The sequence below is a fragment of the Budorcas taxicolor genome, chromosome 11 (genome assembly GCF_023091745.1).
Source record: "Budorcas taxicolor isolate Tak-1 chromosome 11, Takin1.1, whole genome shotgun sequence".
In the NCBI taxonomy this organism is placed as follows: domain Eukaryota; kingdom Metazoa; phylum Chordata; class Mammalia; order Artiodactyla; family Bovidae; genus Budorcas; species Budorcas taxicolor.
The window spans coordinates 147,320,448-147,341,982 of record NC_068920.1 but is presented as its reverse complement, the minus strand read 5'-3'; the positions used below and the strand labels follow the sequence as shown (position 1 = coordinate 147,341,982).

At 40.9% G+C, this 21,535-nt stretch overlaps 1 protein-coding gene across 1 annotated transcript in view; it reads left to right on the top strand.

Moving 5' to 3' along the window:
• Positions 1-66: 66 nt before the first annotated feature.
• Positions 67-21,535, top strand: part of CPSF3 (cleavage and polyadenylation specific factor 3) — a 30,006-nt gene continuing 8,537 nt past the window's right edge. The window contains exons 1-12 of the mRNA XM_052648471.1: positions 67-238; positions 4,699-4,762; positions 6,159-6,256; positions 7,121-7,249; positions 8,741-8,918; positions 10,232-10,321; positions 11,561-11,711; positions 14,321-14,496; positions 15,753-15,911; positions 17,172-17,318; positions 19,821-19,973; positions 20,944-21,052. Of these exons, the coding sequence (XP_052504431.1) occupies positions 189-238; positions 4,699-4,762; positions 6,159-6,256; positions 7,121-7,249; positions 8,741-8,918; positions 10,232-10,321; positions 11,561-11,711; positions 14,321-14,496; positions 15,753-15,911; positions 17,172-17,318; positions 19,821-19,973; positions 20,944-21,052 (1,504 nt within the window). The 5' untranslated portion in view covers positions 67-188. The remainder of the gene's footprint in view (positions 239-4,698; positions 4,763-6,158; positions 6,257-7,120; positions 7,250-8,740; positions 8,919-10,231; positions 10,322-11,560; positions 11,712-14,320; positions 14,497-15,752; positions 15,912-17,171; positions 17,319-19,820; positions 19,974-20,943; positions 21,053-21,535) is intronic.

Here is a 21,535-nt window from a genome sequence, read left to right as displayed (position 1 = left end):
CGAGTTGGGTTCTGCGACCGGAAGTCAGAGGGAGGAGCCTAGTGTCGCGGGTGCCGAGATGACGGAAGTTGTGCTCTCGTGGGATGGAGCGGCGGTGGTTCTTCCGTCTTAGAGTCTCTGTGTCTTTTCTTCTAGTTTAGAAAGACTCCTGCTGCCTGTTGTTCCTCATTCCCGTTTGGACTTCTGAGATGTCCGCGATTCCTGCAGAGGAGAGTGACCAGCTGCTGATCCGACCCCTGTAAGGGACCTGAGAGGGACTGAAGCCGTGACTGTGAGGCGAGGAGGGGAACCCGATGGTTGGCCTCAGTCGCCCCCCTCCCCAGGCCCGCTTGCCTCGGCAGCCAGCTCCTGGCTCCAGGCCTCTGCGGCTGCAGCGGTTTGATGAACTGTGAATCGGAAGGGGCCTGCTAGGTTGAATAGGATTTTGCTTTTTCTTTAGTCTCAAGGGAGGAGAGGATGTCGGGTTTGGGGGGCGAGGGCCTATGGTGGGACCGCAGGGCGCTTTCGTATACGCCCAAGAGGGGCGACTCTTGAGGGAACCAGGGATGCTGAGGATGGCAGGGTGAGATGATAACCTGGATAAGGCTGTGACAGCGCGAGAAAGAATTAAACTTGTGCCTTATTAACTTCCAGGATTCATATTTGCCGAAATGCGAGAGGGGAAATACATTAGGGAACTTATGAGTTCCATTCAGAGCTCAAACTTTCCGGGAATAGGGAAGGTAGAAAGTGGGAAAGGTGAAAAGGCAGAAATGTTAGGACAGTATCTCAGTCGCTGATTGACCATGAGAGGGCTTGTCTTTCATTGGAAATGGCCTTCTGTTAGAGAAGCACCTTATGGACCTGGAATGCTGCTTAGAGAAATCAGAACTTGCCTAACTGCGCAGTTTGAATTCACAAACATGTTTATTGTTAGACATGAGTTAGCACCAAGTGCACACGTGCATTTTTCCAAAGGTAGAAAGTATCTCCTTCTCTTGTTCATTCAGTAACTCCTTGAGCACCTCCTGGGGATGGAACACAAGTTTGCCCGCCGCTCACTTCGCACCTGTCCTCTCTTCTGGTGTCCAGCAAACTCTGAGCGAGTGTCAAGCAGCACACTGGGCACTCGGATATAAGACAGGGCTGAGTTAACTGAATTCACCCTTTTGATGGGAATTGCTGTTCCAAATGAAAAGTACTGGAGAGAGAGTTGCTTTGGAGTCAGACCTGAAATCCAGTCCATACTCCAGCGATTACTAGGACAACAGCTTCACTGAACCTACTTCCTCCTGTGGAAATAGTCGAGCAGCACTTAACTGTGCAGAGCAGAGCTCCTGGTGGGTGCTCAGTGAATTGTGACGACTGTTAGAGGACACATAGGCATTGCACGAAGGCCCCGAGTATGCAGAGTGGATTTCCAGTGAGAAGACAATGCCATCCTGTGTCTTGGAAACTAGGACACTGAGCCGAGTCCTAGAGACTGACTGGAAATTAAAGACAGCCAAAGCATGGGGGCAGGGATGTTCCAGGCTGAGGAAGTGGCACATGAGAAAATCAGAGGTCTCGTTATGGCCAGTCTCCCCGTGGGTGCAGCTAAAAGATAACAGATGAGATGGTAGAGGCTCTCAGAGTCCAGCTTATGAAAGACCTTGTATACATACATACTAAGGATTTGGAGTCTTTATCGCCAGTTATAGGGAGCCAAGGAAGGGTCTTAAGCAAGGATGGGATGTGGTGGAAATTATGCTTTAGGAAGATCAAAGATGCCTCTGGCAGCAGTGGCACAGATGAATTAAATGTGTATTAAGGGACTTCCCTGGTGGTCCAGGGGTTAAGACTCTGAGTTGCCACTGCAGGGAATGCAGGTTTGATCCCTGGTGGGGGAACTAAGATCCCTCATGCCGCGTGGTGTGGCCAAAAAAAAAAAAAAAAGTGAATCAAGTGGAGAAAATCTAGTAGAATGAGATTGAAACAAACCAAGTGATAAAGCAGTGAGATCTTGAAATGAGCAGCAGTGGGTTGGAAAGAGAGCCCTGAGAGAGTAAAGAAGGGAAAGCTTTAGAGCCCTGTCAGTGATCAGATACGTTTAGAAGGGCAGATGTGGAAGGGAAGGCCGGGCAGAGAGGACAGTTAGGATGACTCCAGTTCCCAGGTAGGATAACTGGTAAGTGGTGGTGTTTGTTACTCCCTCCGGGAGTACCCGACATGGGGCAGGTCTGGAGTAAATTTGGAAGTTTTAAATTGTTTTATAACAGCCTTATTGAGATTGAAATGACATCAGCACACTCATTTAAAGTGTACAGTTAAACAGTTCTTAATCTGTACAGAGTTTTATAACTATCACCACTGTCTAATCCAGGACATTTTCATCATTCCAGAAAGAAACCCTGTGTCATTGCCCTCCAACTTGCCCAGCCCTCGGCCACCATTGATCTCCTTTCTGTCTCTGCAGATTACCCTGTTTTGGACATTTCATATAAATGGGTTGCAACATGTAATCTTTTGAAACTGGCTTTTTTGACTTAATGTAATGTTCCCAAGTTTTCTAATTTGGGAGCTTTTACTCATTTAGGTTTTTCTTGAGATATATTGCATGCCAGGCACCTTACTATATAGCAGTGAATGAAACAGACATCTATGCTATTATGGAGCTTTCATTTTAATAGTGAGAAATAAGCCATAAGTAGATATAATGACATCATGTAGTAATAAGTGTTACGATAGAGTGGTCTGAAGGGCAAATGAGGTGACGTTTGAACTGAGACCCAAATGATACACAGGAGCCAATTATGTCAATATCAGGGCAGAGTGTTCCAGAAAGAAGAGCACGGGCTAGGAACTGGAGGTGCAAACTTGTTTGGCATATTTGAATATTAGGCGCCTGTGAGATGTCCCGAGAGAGGCCAAAACCAGGTGACTGTTAGAGGTCTGGGATTCAGGAAAACAAACATCTAAATCTGGACTACGAATAGAGAATTAGAAGTCCTCAATGTGTTAAAAATGTGAGGATGAAGATCAGAAAGACTGAGAAAGAAGCCAAGGAGAGAACCCTTGAAAGAACAGCTTTTGAAAGATGGGTAGAGGCAGCTGCATGAAGGAAACTAAGGGGGAATCCAGCAGGACAGGATGAGAGCATGAAGTCACAGAAACCGGGCTCAGAGAGGGATGGAATAAGACAGATGATGTGCTGCCTGGAGAAGAGTGAGGTAGGAACTGAGAAGGGCTCTTTGCACTTAGGAACAAAGAGCGGTTTTGCAGGGAGAGTTTCAGAGGGATGGTTGGTAAAAAGCCAGAATTCAAAGTATGCAACCTTTAGTAAGCGGACAGGGAGACTAGAGATTAGAATTAAGGAATTTTCATTTGGGGACAAGGATGACTGGCATGTTTAAATGCAGATGTCAAAGAGGATAGTAAGGGGAAAGCCAATGATGTAGCAGGGGTCAGTACCTCAGAGGGAGGGAGGGAGGGAGTGGGAAGAGTGTAGAACCATGGTGAAAAGGTTAGCCTTACAGAGCGAGGTCTGTTCTCTGTTCCAGGAGAAGTGGAAGAAGAGAAATGTGAGTGGGTTGGCAAGTTGAGGGAACTGACAAACTGTAATTTTTTGATACAGAGAAAGCCCATGACTCAAGAGTAGGATAGAGCATGGGAAAATTTAAGAAAGGGGAGAAAGTTTGAAATAGTTACTACACCAACAGCTGTAGGAAAAACTGCACCAAAAACTGGAGGGACACTAAAGAGGGAGAGCAGAGGGCCAGTTAAAGTGGCAGGCCAGGAGCTCACGGTGGTCGTCTGATTTTCTTTGCATCTTGCTCTGAGGATCCCGGTCTGAAGATGCGTCCATCTCATGTCAGTCCTGTAGCCTATCCATTCTTGAAGCCAGGGTCCTGGTATTCGGCCTTTCCATATACTAGGTGCTTATCTACACTGCTTGGCAAATAGAAACTGCTTAAGGGAGTTCCCTGGCAGTCCAGTGGCTAAGACTTAGCGCTTTCAAACCTGTAGTCCTGTAGACTACAGGAACCTAGGCCTACAGAACCTGTAGTCTTAGGTTCAATCCCTGGTCAGGGAACTAATATCCCACGTGCCCCACAGTGCAGCCAAAAAAACCCCCAAAACTGCTTGATGTTAAATAAGTGGTTGAATCACAAGCAAGAATGGTTGGGATAAGGTATCAAAGAAGGCAAAGGGTTAGACTGGTGAGGCTTAAAGCTTTGTGATAATTGGAAAGAAAGGCTGTTTATTCTGAAGAAAGGAAATTTGTTTTAAGTGAAATAACAGAAAGTAGAAGGAAAAAGGAATGAGATTCACATGTATGAATAAGTATTTAAGCTATTTGGTAAATGTGTATTATCACCTTGAAAGAATTTTTAACTGCTTATGGGTTTTTACTTAAGTGCTAATTCTAAAAGTCTTATTAAATCATCTGAGTCACTGCTAGTTTACATTTTAAATACATCATCATTTTAACCCTAACATTCAGAAGGTTGAATTTAACCTTTGATCCTCTCAGTCTGACCTCTCAGAGGTCACTTTTCATTTTTTCCCCACATTGATGCTGTTCTTCCCTGTCTTTGTAATTTTGTGGAATTCATCTGTCTCAAGTTAGTGTTGTCATCAGATGGAACATAGTTTAAGTTGTAAAAAAAGTTTGAATTTATTTGGCTTCATTTTGATGGCTTTTTAATCATTTTTATTTTTTCCTTTCAATGTTTACAGTGGAGCTGGGCAGGAAGTGGGAAGATCATGTATTATTCTGGAGTTCAAGGGGAGGAAAATAATGGTAAGTGGCTCAGAATCCACCTGCAGTGCGGGTGACCTGGGTTCGATCCCTGGGATGGGATGATCCCCTGGAGGAGGGCATGGCAAACCCCTAGAGTATCCTTGGGCTTCCCTGGTAACTCAGCTGGTAAAATATCCACCTGCAAATGGGGGAGACCTGAGTTCAATCCCAAGGTTGGGAAGATGCCCTGAAGAAGGAAGTGGCTACCCACTCCAGTATTCTGGAGGATTCCCATGGACAGAGCCTGGTGAGCTACAGTCCATGGGATTGAAAAAAGTTGGACAGGATTGAGCAACTAAGCACAGTATAGTCAGATTAACAATATGTCTGCATTGAGTGTTAGGACTGTTCTAGTTCAATAGTTTTTTCTATTCAGCAGTTAACTGTTTCGCCCCCAGAATAATGTCATGGTTAGTATATGTGTCTAGAAAATGTTAATGTGGGAAACTAGTATACTTCCACTTGGCATTGACATAATATTAGACTGAGGAACTAAAGACTGTAAAACTGTCAACTGGATCTCCTAATCTAAAAGTCTTCCAAATCCCTCTTCTATTCCTGAAGGTCTGCCAACCTGTCTGCCCCACCCCCAGTGGGAGACCCCAGGGAACTGGCCTCCTGAACACATGCAGAACTCCAGCCTCCTCTTGTGCAGTGGGACAAGAGGCCAGGCCCTAGTCTGGTAGCTGAGGTGTCTAAGTTAGCACCAGGGTGCCTGGCCTTGGGCAAGTCAGGCCCCTTCTCACCCCGTTTCCTTACCTGAGAGCTGGAGGGACTGGAAGAGGTGGTCTCTGGGGTCCTCATTACGAAGGCAATACAGAGGCTCATCAGGGTCTTTTGGTCTCACTCTTCCCCTTCTCCTACTTAAAAGAACAGGGACATGGCAGACACAATCTTTTTAATAATTTACTGTATTAATTTGATAGAAACATCTTCCCAAATGAGGATATAATTCAAGAATGACTGGTTCTGAAGAATTTGTCTTCTAATACTTAAATTGTCCTGATCAGAGAAGTTTCCTGTTTTTCTAATCGTTGCCTTCTCATGATAGTCACATCTGGTAGTAGTGAATCTATAAACTTTAAAAATGCTAGCCATTTCTGATGTTAAAGTTCTTGCAAAAGAGTTCATTCATTATTAGAGTGCCTATGAAAAGTAACTGGAGAGAATATTTCTTATATTTTGTGTCCTGTGGCTCTAAATATGAGCTGTATTTAAATTTGGGAAGTTAGAATTGTTAACGGCGAATTTGCCTATTTAATAAGAATTGCATTTCAAACATATAGAATCTTTCCTGATTGTGTATGGTATGGTGGATCAGTTATGATGTCTATTTGTTGAGTGAATTTGAATAAAATGTAGAGAAGACTGTGATCTCTTTTCCCATGTCTTTCAGCTGGACTGTGGGATTCACCCTGGCCTGGAAGGAATGGACGCTCTTCCTTATATTGATTTGATTGACCCAGCTGAGATTGATCTCCTACTAATTAGTCAGTAAGGTTTTTTTTGTTGCTGTTGTTGTTTTTGTTTTACTTTTTATTGCGGGCATTGTTTTTCAAGGACTTTTACTTAAAGATCATGCTTTACCATATATAATATTGCAAACATCTAAGACAGCATGCCATATTGTCATCACAGGTGAGAGAAGTTTATAACAGAAAACTTCCTTTCACTTATCTAGAGTAAATGAGGAGAAGGGAAGAGATAACATATGCCTTGATCATTGTAAAACTTGAGACTAAGAAAGCCCTATCACAGAATATCCCTGAGGCTGCTGTGTTGCCTGAATATTCATCGGAAGGACTAATGCTGAAGCGCCAATACTTTGGCCACCTGAGGCAAAGAACTGACTCATTGGACAAGGCCTTGATGCTGGGAAAGATTGAGGGCAGGAGGAGAAGGGGACGACAGGGGATGAGATGGTTGGATGGCATCATCGACTCAACAGACATGAGTTTGAGCGAACTCAGGAAGATAGTGAAGGAGACGGAAACCTGCCGTGCTTCAGTCTGTGGGGTTGCAAAGAGCTGGACACGACTGAGCGACCGAACAACAACTGTGTTGTCAAACTGTTCTGTGGGAACTTCATATGTAAACCGTGATGGGCTTCAACTTTATACCACTAAACCGCTTGTTATAATTTTGACTCCTGAGAATAGGCTTGGCTATATTTGAGAGAAATACTTTTAATCTGTTTTTCTTATGTTAGAACTAAATACATTATTCCTTCTCTCTGCACATACCTACTCTGGGTGTTCTAAAAGTATCTAATTGTTACATAGAACTCTTCTGTACCTAAAGTATATGATATATAATATTTTAAAAATTGACAGAAGCTCTTTTTTCTTTTTTTTAAAGCTTCCATTTGGATCACTGTGGAGCTTTGCCCTGGTTTCTACAGAAGACAAGTTTCAAAGGAAGAACATTTATGACTCATGCTACAAAAGCTATTTATAGATGGCTTCTTTCAGATTATGTCAAAGTTAGGTAAATTACCTTAATAGATTTATACATGCACTTGGTTCAACCCAATACATACAGTTCATAATATTAGACCATTTTGTGTTTTGAAATGAGATGTTTTCTTCTCATTCACCAGGGTATCACTCATTTAGTCATTCAGTACCAACTCATCAAATAGATATTGTGTCCCCAGCACCTCCTTGGCATAAAGGCTTTATGTAGTTTTTGCATCCTTTTAAGTCTTTGAAATTTAGGTGAGTTACAAGGTATGATAGCAATATTCTATATAAGGAATTTCATAATTTTATTAAAATTTAAAGCAGACTACATTATACAGTGCTATCTACTGAAGTCTTTTTTTGGGTGATTTGATCAAACCAAATTGACTGTCTGAAGTGAAAAGGTTCCCTGGGGAAGCTTTTTCCAGCTGCAAGAGGAAAATCTACTCCTTTTCCAGAAAGTTTGGAGCCTTCTTGTGATAATTATAGCACAGATGATGAACCTTCAACAGCTTACTGTTTCATATGTATATTCCTAGGGTAGCTAAGATGCAGTTTGTTATTCTATAAACATACAGAAGAATGGAAGAGTTATCCTTGATAATGATTATACTGGTTAACACTTAAATGAAGCTCAGCATATGCCAGGCAGTCCTCAGTTCTTGACATATGTTAACTCCTTTCATCTTCATGTCAGCCTTGTGATGCAGACTCTGCATGAATCCCATTTTACAGATGATGAGACAGGCATGGGTTTCTCTGGTAGCTCAAATGGTAAAGAATCTGCCTGCAATAAAGGAGACCCAGGTTCCATCCCTGGGTTGGGAAGATATACTGGAGAAGGGCATGGCTACCCACTCCAGTATTCTCACCTAGAAAATTCCACGGACAGAGGAGCCTGACGGGCTGCAGTCCATGGGGTTGCAAAGAGTCGGACAAGACTGAGTAATTAACACTTTCACTTAACTTCACTTTTCAGACTGAGGCACAGAGAGGTTAAGTAATTTACCCATGATGGTCACAGTAAGAGACAAAACTGGAATTCAGATCCAATCAGTCTGGCTCCAGACTGTGTCCTTAACCCTAACCTATCTTGTTTTTTTGGAAAGTATGGTAGCATAATTTTCCAGAGAAAACTTGTTAGACTTTCTAGACAATTCTTTTCATATCACAGATGGGGAAAACTGCTGTGATTCAATGTGTGTGAGTGCCTTTATCTCACAGATGGTGTTGGGGTAGGAAAAAAGGTTGAGAAGTGCTGTCCTAAAGAGTACTTTGCCTTAATTTAGTGTGTGTGCTTTGCTTGAAATCATGCTTTATATACACTAAGCATTTTTCTCATAATAGCGGAGTAAAAAGATATACAAAAGGTCCAAGAGATTAGAAATAGCATAACACCTACAATATGATTTTAAGAAATATGTGGCTATGTCATCCACAGACAATTTCTTTGAGTTTAAAGACTTATAAAAATCTTACCCTTAATTTTTTTGTGTTGGCATCTTTAAAAATTTAGTAACATATCAGCAGACGACATGCTGTATACTGAGACAGATTTGGAAGAGAGCATGGACAAAATTGAAACCATCAATTTTCATGAAGTGAAGGAAGTTGCAGGAATCAAGTTTTGGTGTTATCACGCTGGCCATGTTCTGGGAGCTGCCATGTTCATGATCGAGATCGCGGGCGTGAAGGTACACTCTAGCTTGGGAATTTCCTGCCCATAAGAAGTCAGTGCAGGGCTATGCCACCGAGTGGTACTAAAGAATATTCCCTAAGGCTAGCAAAGTGTGAAAACACTGAAACAAGGTAAAATTAACCTGGTACTTTTGCCTTGTAAATATCATTGTTCCTACCCCTGTGTTAGTACTTTATGTATCATGATTGAGGAGAGTACAGTAAGAATCTCAAAACAGTAAAGGTTCTTTCCTGATCATCATGCCCTTCTTCTCTAAGATGCTGAGCGTACATCTCAGGGTTATCTTTGTGGACAGATTCTGGGATTATATTATTCCCATTAGTTAGATTGAATAATTGAAACTCTAGATGGTTTATGATTGAGTTAAGTTACACATTTTGAATTAGACACAAGTGATGACACCACCCTTATGGCAGAAAGTGAAGAAGAACTAAAGAGCCTCTTAATGAAAGTGAAAGAGGAGAATGAAAAAGTTGGCTTAAAGCTCAACATTCAGAAAGCTAAGATCATGGCATCCAGCCCCATCACTTCATGGCCAATAGATGGGGAAACAGTGGCTGACTTTATTTTTCTGGGCTCTAAAATCACTGCAGATGGTGACTGCAGCCATGAAATTAAAAGACATTTCCTCCTTGGAAGGAAAGTTATGACCAACCTAGACAGCATTTTAAAAAGCAGAGACATTACTTTGCCAACAAAGGTCCATCTAGTCAAGGCTATGGTTTTTCCAGTGGTCATGTATGGATGTGAGAGTTGGACTGTAAAGAAATCTGAGCACAGAAGAATTGATGCTTTTGAACTGTGGTGTTGGGGAAGACTCTTCAGAGTCCCTTGGACTGCAAGGAGATCCAACCAGTCCATCCTAAAGGAGATCAGTCCTGGGTGTTCATTGGAAGGACTGATGTTGAAGCTGAAACTCCAATACTTTGGCCACCTGATACGAAGAGCCAACTCATTTGAAAAGACCCTGATGCTGGGAAGGATGAGGGCAGGAGAAGGGTATGACAGAGGATGAGATGGCTGGATGGCATCGCCGACTCGATGGACATGAGTCTGAGTGAACTCCGGGAGTTGGTGATGGTCAGGGAGGCCTGGTGTGTTGCGGTTCATGGGGTCACAAAGAGTCGGACACGACTGAGCGAGTAAACTGAACTGAATGCGTCTACATTTCATTAAAAAATTAGGCTATTTTTTCTATTGCACTTCATTTTCAAAAATTTATGAGTGAAATATATTCAGAGTAAAATGAATCGTTCCAGAATTCTAACTTTCTAACTTTTCTAATTTCTAACTTTCTCTTTTTCTCAGCTTTTATACACAGGTGATTTCTCAAGACAAGAAGACAGACACTTAATGGCAGCTGAAATTCCTAACATTAAACCTGATATTCTTATCATTGTAAGTATTAGTGCCCAGTATTGTAATTAGTGTAACGTAAGCAGGATTTTTTTCCAAGGAAAATTAACATGGTCTCATTTTCATATCTGTGATCAGATATAAATAGTTCTTTAGTACAAAAATTTTTTGGCCTCTCTTTGTAGTGCAACCCCACTTCGTGTTAAATATATTAGCTAGTCTAATATCAGAGATGATATTCTGTCTCCCAAATATTCTTGTTTAGATTAATTACTCCAAATATGTAGAACATCTTAAAGGTTGTGTAGAATGGCATGGCCCCACTGTCTTTGCCGTGGTGACTGTCTCCTGGCCTCTAGCACCTGCTAACTTTATGTGTATGTCTTACCTTCCTGCTGCTGCTGCTGCTAAGTCGCTTCAGTGATGCCCGACTCTTAGCGACCCCATGGACTGCAGCCTACCAGGCTTCTCCATCCATGGGATTTTCCAGGCAAGAGTACTGGAGTGGGTTGCCATTGCCTTCTCCGCTTACCTTCCTACTAGGTTGCAATTCTTAGGAGAATAATAATAAAATAAAATTAACTGTATAGAAGCTTTGGTGGGGAGGGGATGATTGGTGAGGAGCAAGTTAATAAATTTGCATTCGTCCTATGGTTTATATAAGAATATCTGTGGAAGTGAGGTCTGCTGCCTCCTCACCACCCACAGCATCCCTCAGCAACCCAAGCGTAAGGGACTGGTGTATATTGCTGTCTGTATGCAGCGTATCATGAGTGAACTCAGTTTGGCTTAGCTCATGGTATATTCAGCATGTAAACTGACCTTAAGTTAAGGGAAGTTGCTTTTTTTTAATTCTCCGGGGAAAAAGTTATTTTCATTATATCTGGTACTGTAGAGGAGTACCTCTCAAATTGTAATGTGTTTATGAATCATCTGGTAATGCTATAGAAATACAGATTCTGACTGTGGCTGGGCTGGGGCTCTGGCACTTCTGATAAGCTCCTGGTGGGGCGGCCAGTGCTGAAAGAAGCATCCTAAAATTATCTTGAGCAGGGAAGATACATTTTTGAACTATTTCCTGATTTTTTTCCTTAGCCAGACCTGAATTCTAACATTTTTATTCACTCTTCTTTCCAATTAGTGTTTTAACAGTATATGTTCAAGTAAATGGCATAATAATAGAGACATAGGTCACTTTGCTTCTACATTTCCTTGATATTTACCTTTTGTATTGTTTGAGACTCACCAGCGTTGGTCTCACCCTTCTCACGTGTTGTTTAGGAATCTACTTACGGGACCCATATCCACGAGAAGCGAGAGGAGCGAGAGGCAAGGTTCTGTAACACCGTCCATGATATTGTGAACAGAGGGGGCCGAGGCCTCATTCCTGTCTTTGCTCTCGGACGGGCCCAGGAGCTCCTCTTGATTTTAGGTACGCCTTTTCCTTTTTATTTGGGAGATTCTCAAAATCCTACAGTACAGTTAGGTCAAGATCACTGCATGTCCTTGGAGAGGTCACTCTACCCTCTGGGCTTTGGTTTCTGTATTTAAGACGAGGGAATTGGTGCCCGTAAGAGCCCAGAGACACAGCGACTGTCTTCCAGCACTGCTGGGAATATAAATGGTGAACAGTCACCATCTTAAAAATACCCTGCCCTTGGACCCAGCAGTTCAACCTCTGGGAAATAAATACATCGAAAATTCTGTAAGAGATTTCATAATTCTAAATATTTCTAATGAAATATTATGTCAATAAATATCACACTCTAGGAAAAAAATCCTGTTTCAGATGAGTTAATACATATTTTTACATAATATATTAAGTGGACCCAAAAAATAGGATTCAAAACTGTGGACTCTGACCCTAGTTAGGTAGAAAATACACAAATGACTGGAAAGATATCCTGATACTAAATCTGGATAGTGAGAAAGTGGATGATTTCTTTTTCTTGCTTTTCTCCATTTTCCAAATACTTTAATGAGCATGTATAACTTTTTGTAATAAGAGGAACAGTGGGTGTCACTTTGTGCATATATTTATATTTAGCAACCCTTTTTAACATTCTGTGATTCTTTTCTGGGGAATGCACTCTTTAAGAATAACTGGTAAGTGCTTTATATGTATATGGCTTCAATGTGAAGAATTAGAAATGATCTTGAGCTCTCATTCTCAGTTCTTCCATCTGTATGATGATAGGGATAAATAGAATCCTTGTTACACTGAAAAGGGAAATAAGGGGAAAGAATAAATGACCTCAGATCAAAAGCAAATCTCTGAGAGAGACAGGGCTTCCCAGGTGGCGCTAGCGGTAAATAAAGAACCTAACTGCAGGAGACAGAAGAGACGTGGGTTCAGTCCCTGGGTCGGGAAGGTCCCCTGGAGGAGGGCATGGCAACCCACTCCAGGATTCTTGCCTGGAGAATCCCATGGACAGAGGAGCCTGGTGGGTTATATACTCCAAGAGGTCGCAAAGAGTTGGACACGACTGAAGGACTTAGTAGAAGCTAAATTTTCTAAAGCCTAAGCCAGTCCTTTTTCTCTTGGTTCTGCTTTCCTACTGCATGTCATATTTGTCCTTATAGAAGTCTTAAAATGAAGTCTCCATGGCAAAGTAGTAAGAGGAGCAGAAGAAATGAAGACGTAAAGCCAGGTTGTCACCATCATCAGGTTGCCAGATTTAGTAAATAAAAATACAGGACACCAGTTAAATTATAATTTCAAATAAATAATATATTTGATATTATAGCAAATATTTCAGACAAACTATACTAAAAATCTTTTATTTGTCTGAAATTAAAGTTTAACTGAGCATTTGCTGTTTTTGTCTGACAACTCTGCTATCAAGTATATTGTGATTCCTTTTATGAACGAGGACTGCTCTACACCCTTGTTCCTCGTCCCTTAAATTCTCCCTGTACTGTTCTACAAAAGAGAGGATGACCTTGCCAACCACTGGTTTCAGATCTCACCCATGGTCTAACCATATGACTCTGGGCAAGTTATTCGTCTTTTTTTTTTAACACTTGAAATTTTCTCATAAAAGTACACACAAAAAATACCAGGCTGTGATGTGATCTTGAGATATAGTATACTTTGGAAGGTATTTGAGAAATCATAAGAGTATATATAAGAGCATCGACACTGTTAAAAATTCTAATCATATCTAAAAGAATATGAACAATTAAACCAGAGGGCAAAGCAAGAAATGTAACACATGTGACGGGAAAAGTCCCAGTCCTTATGAATCAAGTTTAAAAAAGAAACTGCCACAGTTTTCAGCCTTTTTTAGCCTCAGCTTCCTAATATATATAGACCTAGAGATGATCATACTAAGTGAAGTAAGTCAGACAGAGAAAGATAAATATCATATGTTATCTCTAATATGTGGAATCCATAATATGATACAAACGAACTTATTTCCAAAACAGAAACAGACTCAGGGACAGAGAACAGACTTAAAGTTACTAAAGGGGGGAAGGGTGGGGCAGGGGGGATAATTGGGGCATTTGGGACAAGCAGACAAACTACTGTGTGTAAAATAGATAAACAGCAAGGCTTTACTGTGTCACACAGGGGAACCGCGTTCAGTATCTTGTGATAAACTGGGGTGGAAAAGAATCTGTGTAACTGAATCACTTTGCTGTACACCAGAAACTAACACAGTGTTCTCAATTAACTATACTCTCATTTAAAAAAAGAAGGAAAGAAGTTCTGGTTTTTTTAAGCTTGAGTTAGAACCAATTTTAGTAAATTTTTAAATTGTTGAATTTTTCTTAACCTCTTTATAGTTTTGTGCTTTATTTCTTTTCTGAATTTTTTAAAAAACTACTTTGTTTGTATCATTTATTATTTGAGCTATTTACCCCACATTAAGGGGAAAAGGAAATGGCAACCCACTCCAGTATTCTTGCCTGGAGAATCCCATGGACAGTGAAGCCTGGCAGGCTACAGTCAATAGGGTTGCAAGAGTCAGACACAACTTAGCAACTAAACCACCACCTCACATTAAAAAAAAATGTGTTTCTTGTAATTCTCTCTAGATGAGTACTGGCAGAATCACCCAGAACTCCATGATATTCCAATATACTACGCATCGTCTTTGGCCAAGAAGTGTATGGCAGTGTACCAGACATATGTGAACGCCATGAATGACAAAATCCGCAAACAGATCAACATCAATAATCCGTTTGTTTTCAAACACATTAGTAACCTGAAGGTGAGTGCTTGTGGAAGAAAGAAGGACGAATGACACTCAAGTAAGTCATTATCAGTGGGAGATGCCCGCCATTGATCCTCTGGTTGACTCCGTGCTGAAGTCTTACCTTTCATCACTTTTCTGCTGCTGCTGCTGCTGCTGCTAAGTCGCTTCAGTCATGTCCGACTCTGTGTGACCCCATAGACGGCAGCCCACCAGGCTCCGCTGTCCCTGGGATTCTCCAGGCAAGAACACTGGAGTGGGTTGCCATTTCCTTCTCCAGTGCATTAAGGTGAAAAGTGAAAGTGAAGTCGCTCAGTCGTGCCCGACTCTTAGCGACCCCATGGACTGCAGCCTACCAGCCTCCTTCGTCCATGGGATTTTCCAGGCAAGAGTACTGGAGTGAGTTGCCATTCATTTTTCTGAGGGACATCAAAAACTTTGCAACTGGCATTCCTTTTTGCTTAAACATATAAATATTGCCATTTGTTCCAAGTCTCTACCTGTTCTCAATATTTACTACTGCTAAATAATTTGGATTTCTCTGCCATAGAAATAAAAAGCCATGATAAGAAAAATACTGCCAAGTATTTTTTCTGCTCTTACTCGGACCTGATCATCTTTTTGACTAGCACAGCAGATTCCATATGTGAAAATTGTCATTTCTTTTTTAGAGTATTCAATAAAATCTAATTTCCTTTCATTTAAATAAAAAGTTTCATTTGAACTAATGCTCTAATCATAATAACAATACCCTAAATAATTCAAGTTATAAGTGGTCTTCCAATTATTAATAGGTTCTGTTAGCAAAGTATTTTTTAGGTTAATTGCTTAGGAATTAAACCCAAGTTTTCCCTAGAAACAGTGTTAAACTTAGTTAGATTTCCAGGCCAACTCAGAATACTGATGAAGTGTGCGAAGCCATTGTGAATCTTTGGGGAAATTCTTTCAGAGTTCTGTCATGGATAGATAGAAACCCATTTGACTCTTCCTTCCATTTGACTTTGCCTGTCTGCTGGGCACTGAAAATGCTCCTAATGGTTTTTTAGCTACCTAAAGAAGGTTTTGAAGGTCAGTGTGAACTAATGGCTTTTTATCATTTTGTTTTCCTTTCATTCCCAGCCTAAATAAACTGTTCAGGGACTTAAAATATTTGCTAGTTTTGTCAAGGCCATTCCAGTCACGTGATTAACCTTTTTACCTCCCTTTTTGGTGTTCTTTATAGATAAGGAATGCTTTATCTTAACATGCTGTTATCATTTCCTTTCCTTTCTCAGAGCATGGATCATTTTGATGACATTGGTCCCAGCGTGGTCATGGCCTCCCCAGGCATGATGCAAAGTGGTTTATCCAGAGAGCTCTTTGAAAGCTGGTGTACTGATAAGAGGAACGGCGTCATCATAGCCGGCTACTGTGTAGAGGGCACACTTGCCAAGGTCAGTCAGAGCCTGAGATCATTGGGCACTTCCTAATCAAGGCTGCAGAGGTGGCGCTGTCCTCCCAGGTTTCTCCACTGAATTAGTTCTTTAAATGACATAGGTCTTGATTTTTTAAAATGAGGAGGGCAATAGGCAGCTGGAGCTGATCTTAAGGTTGACGAATGAGATCCAGGTGATGGATAAGCATGTGAAAGCTTGAGAAGTGCTCATCTAGTTAGAGTTTAAAAAAAAAAAAAGTGGAAGGGAATCTATTTGAGACAAACAATGGATACCCTCATCTGATGAAGAAAAGCCTTCATCAGTGTTCATAAGGCTTCATAAGTGTTGTCTTGAAAAGTCGGATAATATGTTTGGGTTGAGTGCCCACCTTCCTCTTGATATAAAATGTTTGAGGGCTTCTCTAGGGGTTCAGTGATAAAGAATCTGCCTGCCAATGCAGGAGACAGCGGTTTGATTCCTGATCCAGGGGAATCCCACATGCCACAGAGCAGCTATGCCCGTGTGCCACAGCTATTGGGCCTGTGCTGTGGAGCCAGGAGCCACAACTGCTGAGCCCGTGGGCCCTGGAGCCGGTGCTCCGCAAGAAGAGAAGCCGTCACGTTGAGAAGCCTGCGCACTGCGCCTAGAGTCTTCCCTGCTTCCCGCAACTAGAGAAAAGCCCATGCAGCAACCCAGACCCAGCACAGCCAAAGATGAATAATAAATTTTTTTAAATGGTTGACAGTAACTGAGGGATGTAGACACTGATGTGCAAAGCTTGAGAGGCAGATTCTGAACATTCCTGCGTCACATTCTCTTATTGATAACTAATAAACACATTATGATTCCCAGCTCAGATAGTTTTTATTACTTTACCTTGTTCTGCTAAACACTTAGTGTTGGCTGTGTATCTAACATAAATTTCAGAGTAGAAATACTTCAGTCTTTTATGCAGATCCTCTCACCTGGAAAGGGACTTTTCAGGGCAGATGGTTGGGGATGCAAGTGTGCTTTTCCAACCACAAGATAAAATTCTCCCTTGTGGGACTCCACATTCACTGAACTTTTGTTAATCTGCTTACTTTCCTGATTAAATATTTCCTTGATTGAGAAAATAAGTATTTGATATTGACTGAGTTAATAGTATTAGAATGCTTTTTGTGCTAAAGGTCCTAAATTAGCATGAGTTTGTGGCTAGGTGAAAAAGTAGAAAACATACCTTTTGTTTTCTAATTAGAGAGTCTATGTGTTTTGTTTACTATTCTTTGTTTATAACAGCATATCATGTCTGAACCAGAAGAAATCACTACCATGTCCGGGCAGAAGTTACCTCTGAAAATGTCTGTTGATTACATCTCTTTCTCTGCGCACACAGATTACCAGCAAACCAGTGAATTTATACGTGCTTTGAAGCCGCCTCATGTGGTTAGTGTATGCGTTTGATTTTAGCATTAAAGGCTCAGGAAGAGGCTGGCCCAGCAGCAGCTGGTCCTCAGAGCAGCCCTGCCCTGACAGTAGTGCTCTCATTACAGGCCTCGTGCCCTTACATCTGACCTTCACCACTTCCCTTTGAGTTAGGCAAGCTGTGCACTTTGATTTTGTCCATTTCACACGGGATCTCTGGCTCAGATCTACCAGCTCAGCTTCCTTTCCCTTATTTTTCTGCTGTCTCCCCAGTAACTTAAGAGCGCTGACTTCACAGTGTGACTGTTTTGAATCCCATCTCCATCCCTTACTTGCCCTGTAGTCCTTTCCTTAGCTCAGCTGTAAATGGGGATAATAACACCTCTTAAAGTTCTTAGGAAAACTAAATGAGAGAACATATATTTAAAGCATGTAACATGGGGCCTGGCATATAGGAAATGCCTCTTAATGTGGAGAGAGGAGAGAGGCAAGCCATCATAGTAAGAGTTAACGATGCAGTTAGATATGAAATACATGGCGCAGCTCCTTAAGTTTTATGTAATTTTGATGGTAACAGTTATATTTTGGTGGGGCTGGAGAGAGTTAAACTAAATAAAAGTTTCTTAACTTAGAGGAGCACTTACAGAACGTAAGATGAGAGGTGAGGAAATGGATGAAGTAATGGAGTAGCCTCTCTGAATGCAGCATGTATCAGAACTCCATTCCTTTTTATGGCTGAAGAATATTCTATTGCATGTATATACCGTGCTTTGTTTATTCGTCTGTTGATGGACACTTGGGTTGTTTCCACCTTTTATAATTAGTGTTCACATTTCCACTATTGTAAATAATGCTGCCATGAACACTGGCATGTAAGTATCTATTTGAATCCTTTTTCCCAGTCCTTTTGGGTATATACCAAGGAGTGGAACTGTTGGATTGTGGGCTAATTCTATGTTTAACTTTTGAGGAATCACCGAGCTGTTTTCCACAGCAGTTACACCATTTTACATTCCCACAGCAATGCACAACGGTTCCAGTTCTCCATATTCTTGTCAGCTTGTTACTTTCCTTTTTAGAATGATCACCATGCTAGTAAGGGTGAAGCAGCATCTCTGTAGTTTTGATTTTCGTTTCCTTGGTGACTAAGGATGCTGAGCATTTTGTGTCCTATGTTGTTCATTTTTTAGTTCTTTCTAGCAAATAGTCCTGACAGTTACTGCTGCCCCTTAATGAGCAGATTCTTTGGTGCAAAAAGCCCCTCTCCTACTGGCTTTATATGAATTAAGTGTAGGCCATTCATGGGTGTCTACTACTGTGTGTGGTTGGCTTTATATTAGTTAAGTGTAGGCCATTCATGGGTGTCTACTACTGTGTGTGGTTGGCTTTATAAGTGTAGGCTGTTCATGGGTGTCTACTACTGTGTGTGGTTGGCTTTATATGAGTTAAGTGTAAGCCGTTCATGGGTGTCTACTACTGTGTGTGGTTTACGGATATTCTCCCAGATTTTAAAGCCATGGAGGAAAAGCTGTGTTGCACTTTCTCTCTGGAATCGCCCCTCATCCTCAATCCCATTGTGTTGCTCTCCAGAGTCTACTCTGCTGTCAGTTTAAATCCCTGAATTGGATTTGATGTTTACCCTCCTCCAGTAGCCAAGTCTCAGCAAAAGTCTGCCCACACGATAAACTAGTAATAGTACTGGTGGTAACAGTATCAACAGCTAGCATTTATTGATTATTTACTATGTGCCAAACACTGTGCTAGTGTTTTGTATATATCAGCTTGCTTACTCCTCACAACCAACAGTGGTTCTGTAGACGAGGCAATGAGATGTTAAATAATTTGCCCAAAGTTACACAGCTAGTAAGTGGCAATGCCAGGATTTGTGTGATAGCAGCCAGGCCCTAGAGCTGGGGCTCATTGTCTCCAGGCCATATGCCTCTGCCTGCAGTGACACTGAGCAAGCTTCTTTCAATTAGAAAGACTATTAGCTAATGCAATACTTGTAAATACCTCTCTGAAACATCATTCCATTTGCTTGTGAAATATTTTATATGGCATTACTTTAAGAAATAGAAGAAAGCATCAGAAGTCATTTTTTTTCCATGGAAAGCTTCTTTTGATAGTCTTATATTAAGAAACCTGAAGAAAACTCTGGGTGTTTTCTGAGACAGTAAGAGTAGCAGTAGTTGCATGCAAGAACCTGTACATTTAAAGTGGGTAGAGACTACAGAAGTCACCTTGTCCAGCCCCTTTCTAGAAAAAGTCATCTTCCATAAAGGTGTATGTCTCACTAGTGGCAAATGCTGGAATGGAAAAGAGATTTCTTTACTCCCTCTTGAAATAAGCCAAATAGAATGAAAACCTCACACATGTTTGATTGACTGGGGATCCTTAAACGTAGTAAAGTTTAATGATTTCAAGTTTATCTCCATTTCATATAATAACCAATTCAGATAAAGGCCAACATTAACCTGAACTAAGGATGCTTCCCTATGCTCTTTTAAAATTTATGCTTTGTAGATTTTAGTCCATGGAGAACAGAATGAAATGGCCAGATTGAAAGCAGCCCTGATTCGAGAATATGAAGATAATGATGAAGTTCACATAGAGGTTCATAATCCCCGGAATACAGAAGCAGTGACCTTGAACTTCAGGGGAGAAAAACTAGCCAAGGTAAAAGGTTATGGTTTTTAATCCTATCCATTCCTAATAGTTCATAATCCCTTTAGGGAAATGTATATTAAGAAAATCCAGCTCTTAATTGACTCAGAATAATGTGCTCAACGATGATTTCTGTCTATTCAGTATATTAATACTGTAAGACTTTATCCTTGTGTTTTTAGGCTTTTTCTGTTTCCACTAATATGTTTTTTCATGTGGAAAATTTTCAAATAAATTAGATTTTGCATTTCATAGCTTTTAATCCACATTCCCAAGTTACTTTTCGTACCCATATCAGACAGTGAACAAATGTCCATTACAGTTTTGTTTTTCCCACTACTGTTTTTTACTACATCCAATACAGTATTCTGTCTACCTCCTGGCATTCTCCCTAAGAAACTGAAGATAGGCCCATGTTTAAACATAATGTCTGTGGATACAATGGAATTTATAAAAATTTGTTTTTTCAAGAGTTAATCATTTTTGATGAAATGTAAGATTTTCACAATTTAAAAAAGAAATAGTTGAGAAAAAAAATCTTCACCTGGAATTTTAGTGGGATGCTGTAAGAAGTCTGCATTTTTACCTCCTGTTCATCAAAAGTCTTTTTAAGATACCGCTAATGGGAGCTTTTTCGTGATCTGTCTGAAGCTTTAAATATCAAGTGTGTTAACGAGCAGCTTGACAGAATTCTTTTAGTATATGAGCCAAATTCCAGAAAGCCATTTGATAAATATCATTTCTTGCAGTCAAATTGAGGAAAATTTGCAGAAATTAGGATGTAAAGCTTTTCTTGCAAAGTAGAGCCAATGGTTGTATTGACTCCTGAATCTCACTGTTCATAGAACTTTCCAGGGGATAGTTTAATGGAAAGGTTCAAATGGTCATCGTTATGATTGAGTCCCTGAATTGTTAATTGTGTTTCACAAGATTCTGTTCTCTTCAAATTGTTTTGGGCTCTTTTTCTTCTTTTTTAAAATAGGTCATGGGCTTTTTAGCAGACAAAAAACCAGAACAGGGCCAGCGGGTCTCAGGAATACTTGTTAAAAGAAACTTTAATTATCACATACTTTCTCCTTGTGACCTCTCCAGTAAGTATACTATTAAATGTCGAATGTAATTTGATTTTAGTAGCTTAAAAAAATCTGGGACATCCCTGGTGATTCAGTGGTTAAGATTTCCTGCCTCCACTGCAGAGGGCCCAATTGGAAACATAAGCTCTTCTGTAAGACCGGTTGGCTCTTCTGATGCTTCTCAAGCCTGTCTTCTACATTTCATGTGAAGTACTGGTACTTTCATTTCTTGAAATGATGTTAGACTCTCCACATAAACTTTTTGATTTGTATGACCTTCAGTGTTAAGTTGCTTGCTGAGCCTTCTGTTTAAGCCCATGCAAATGCTAAGCCATCCTTACTTGTGCAGTAACTATGGTATTTGTGCATGCGTGCTAAGTCACTTCAGTCATGTCTGACTCTTTCAGCCTTATGGATGGTAGTCCGCCAGGCTCCTCTGTCCATGAGATTCTTCAGGGAAGAATACTGGAGTGGGTTGCCATGCCTGCCTCCAGGGGATCT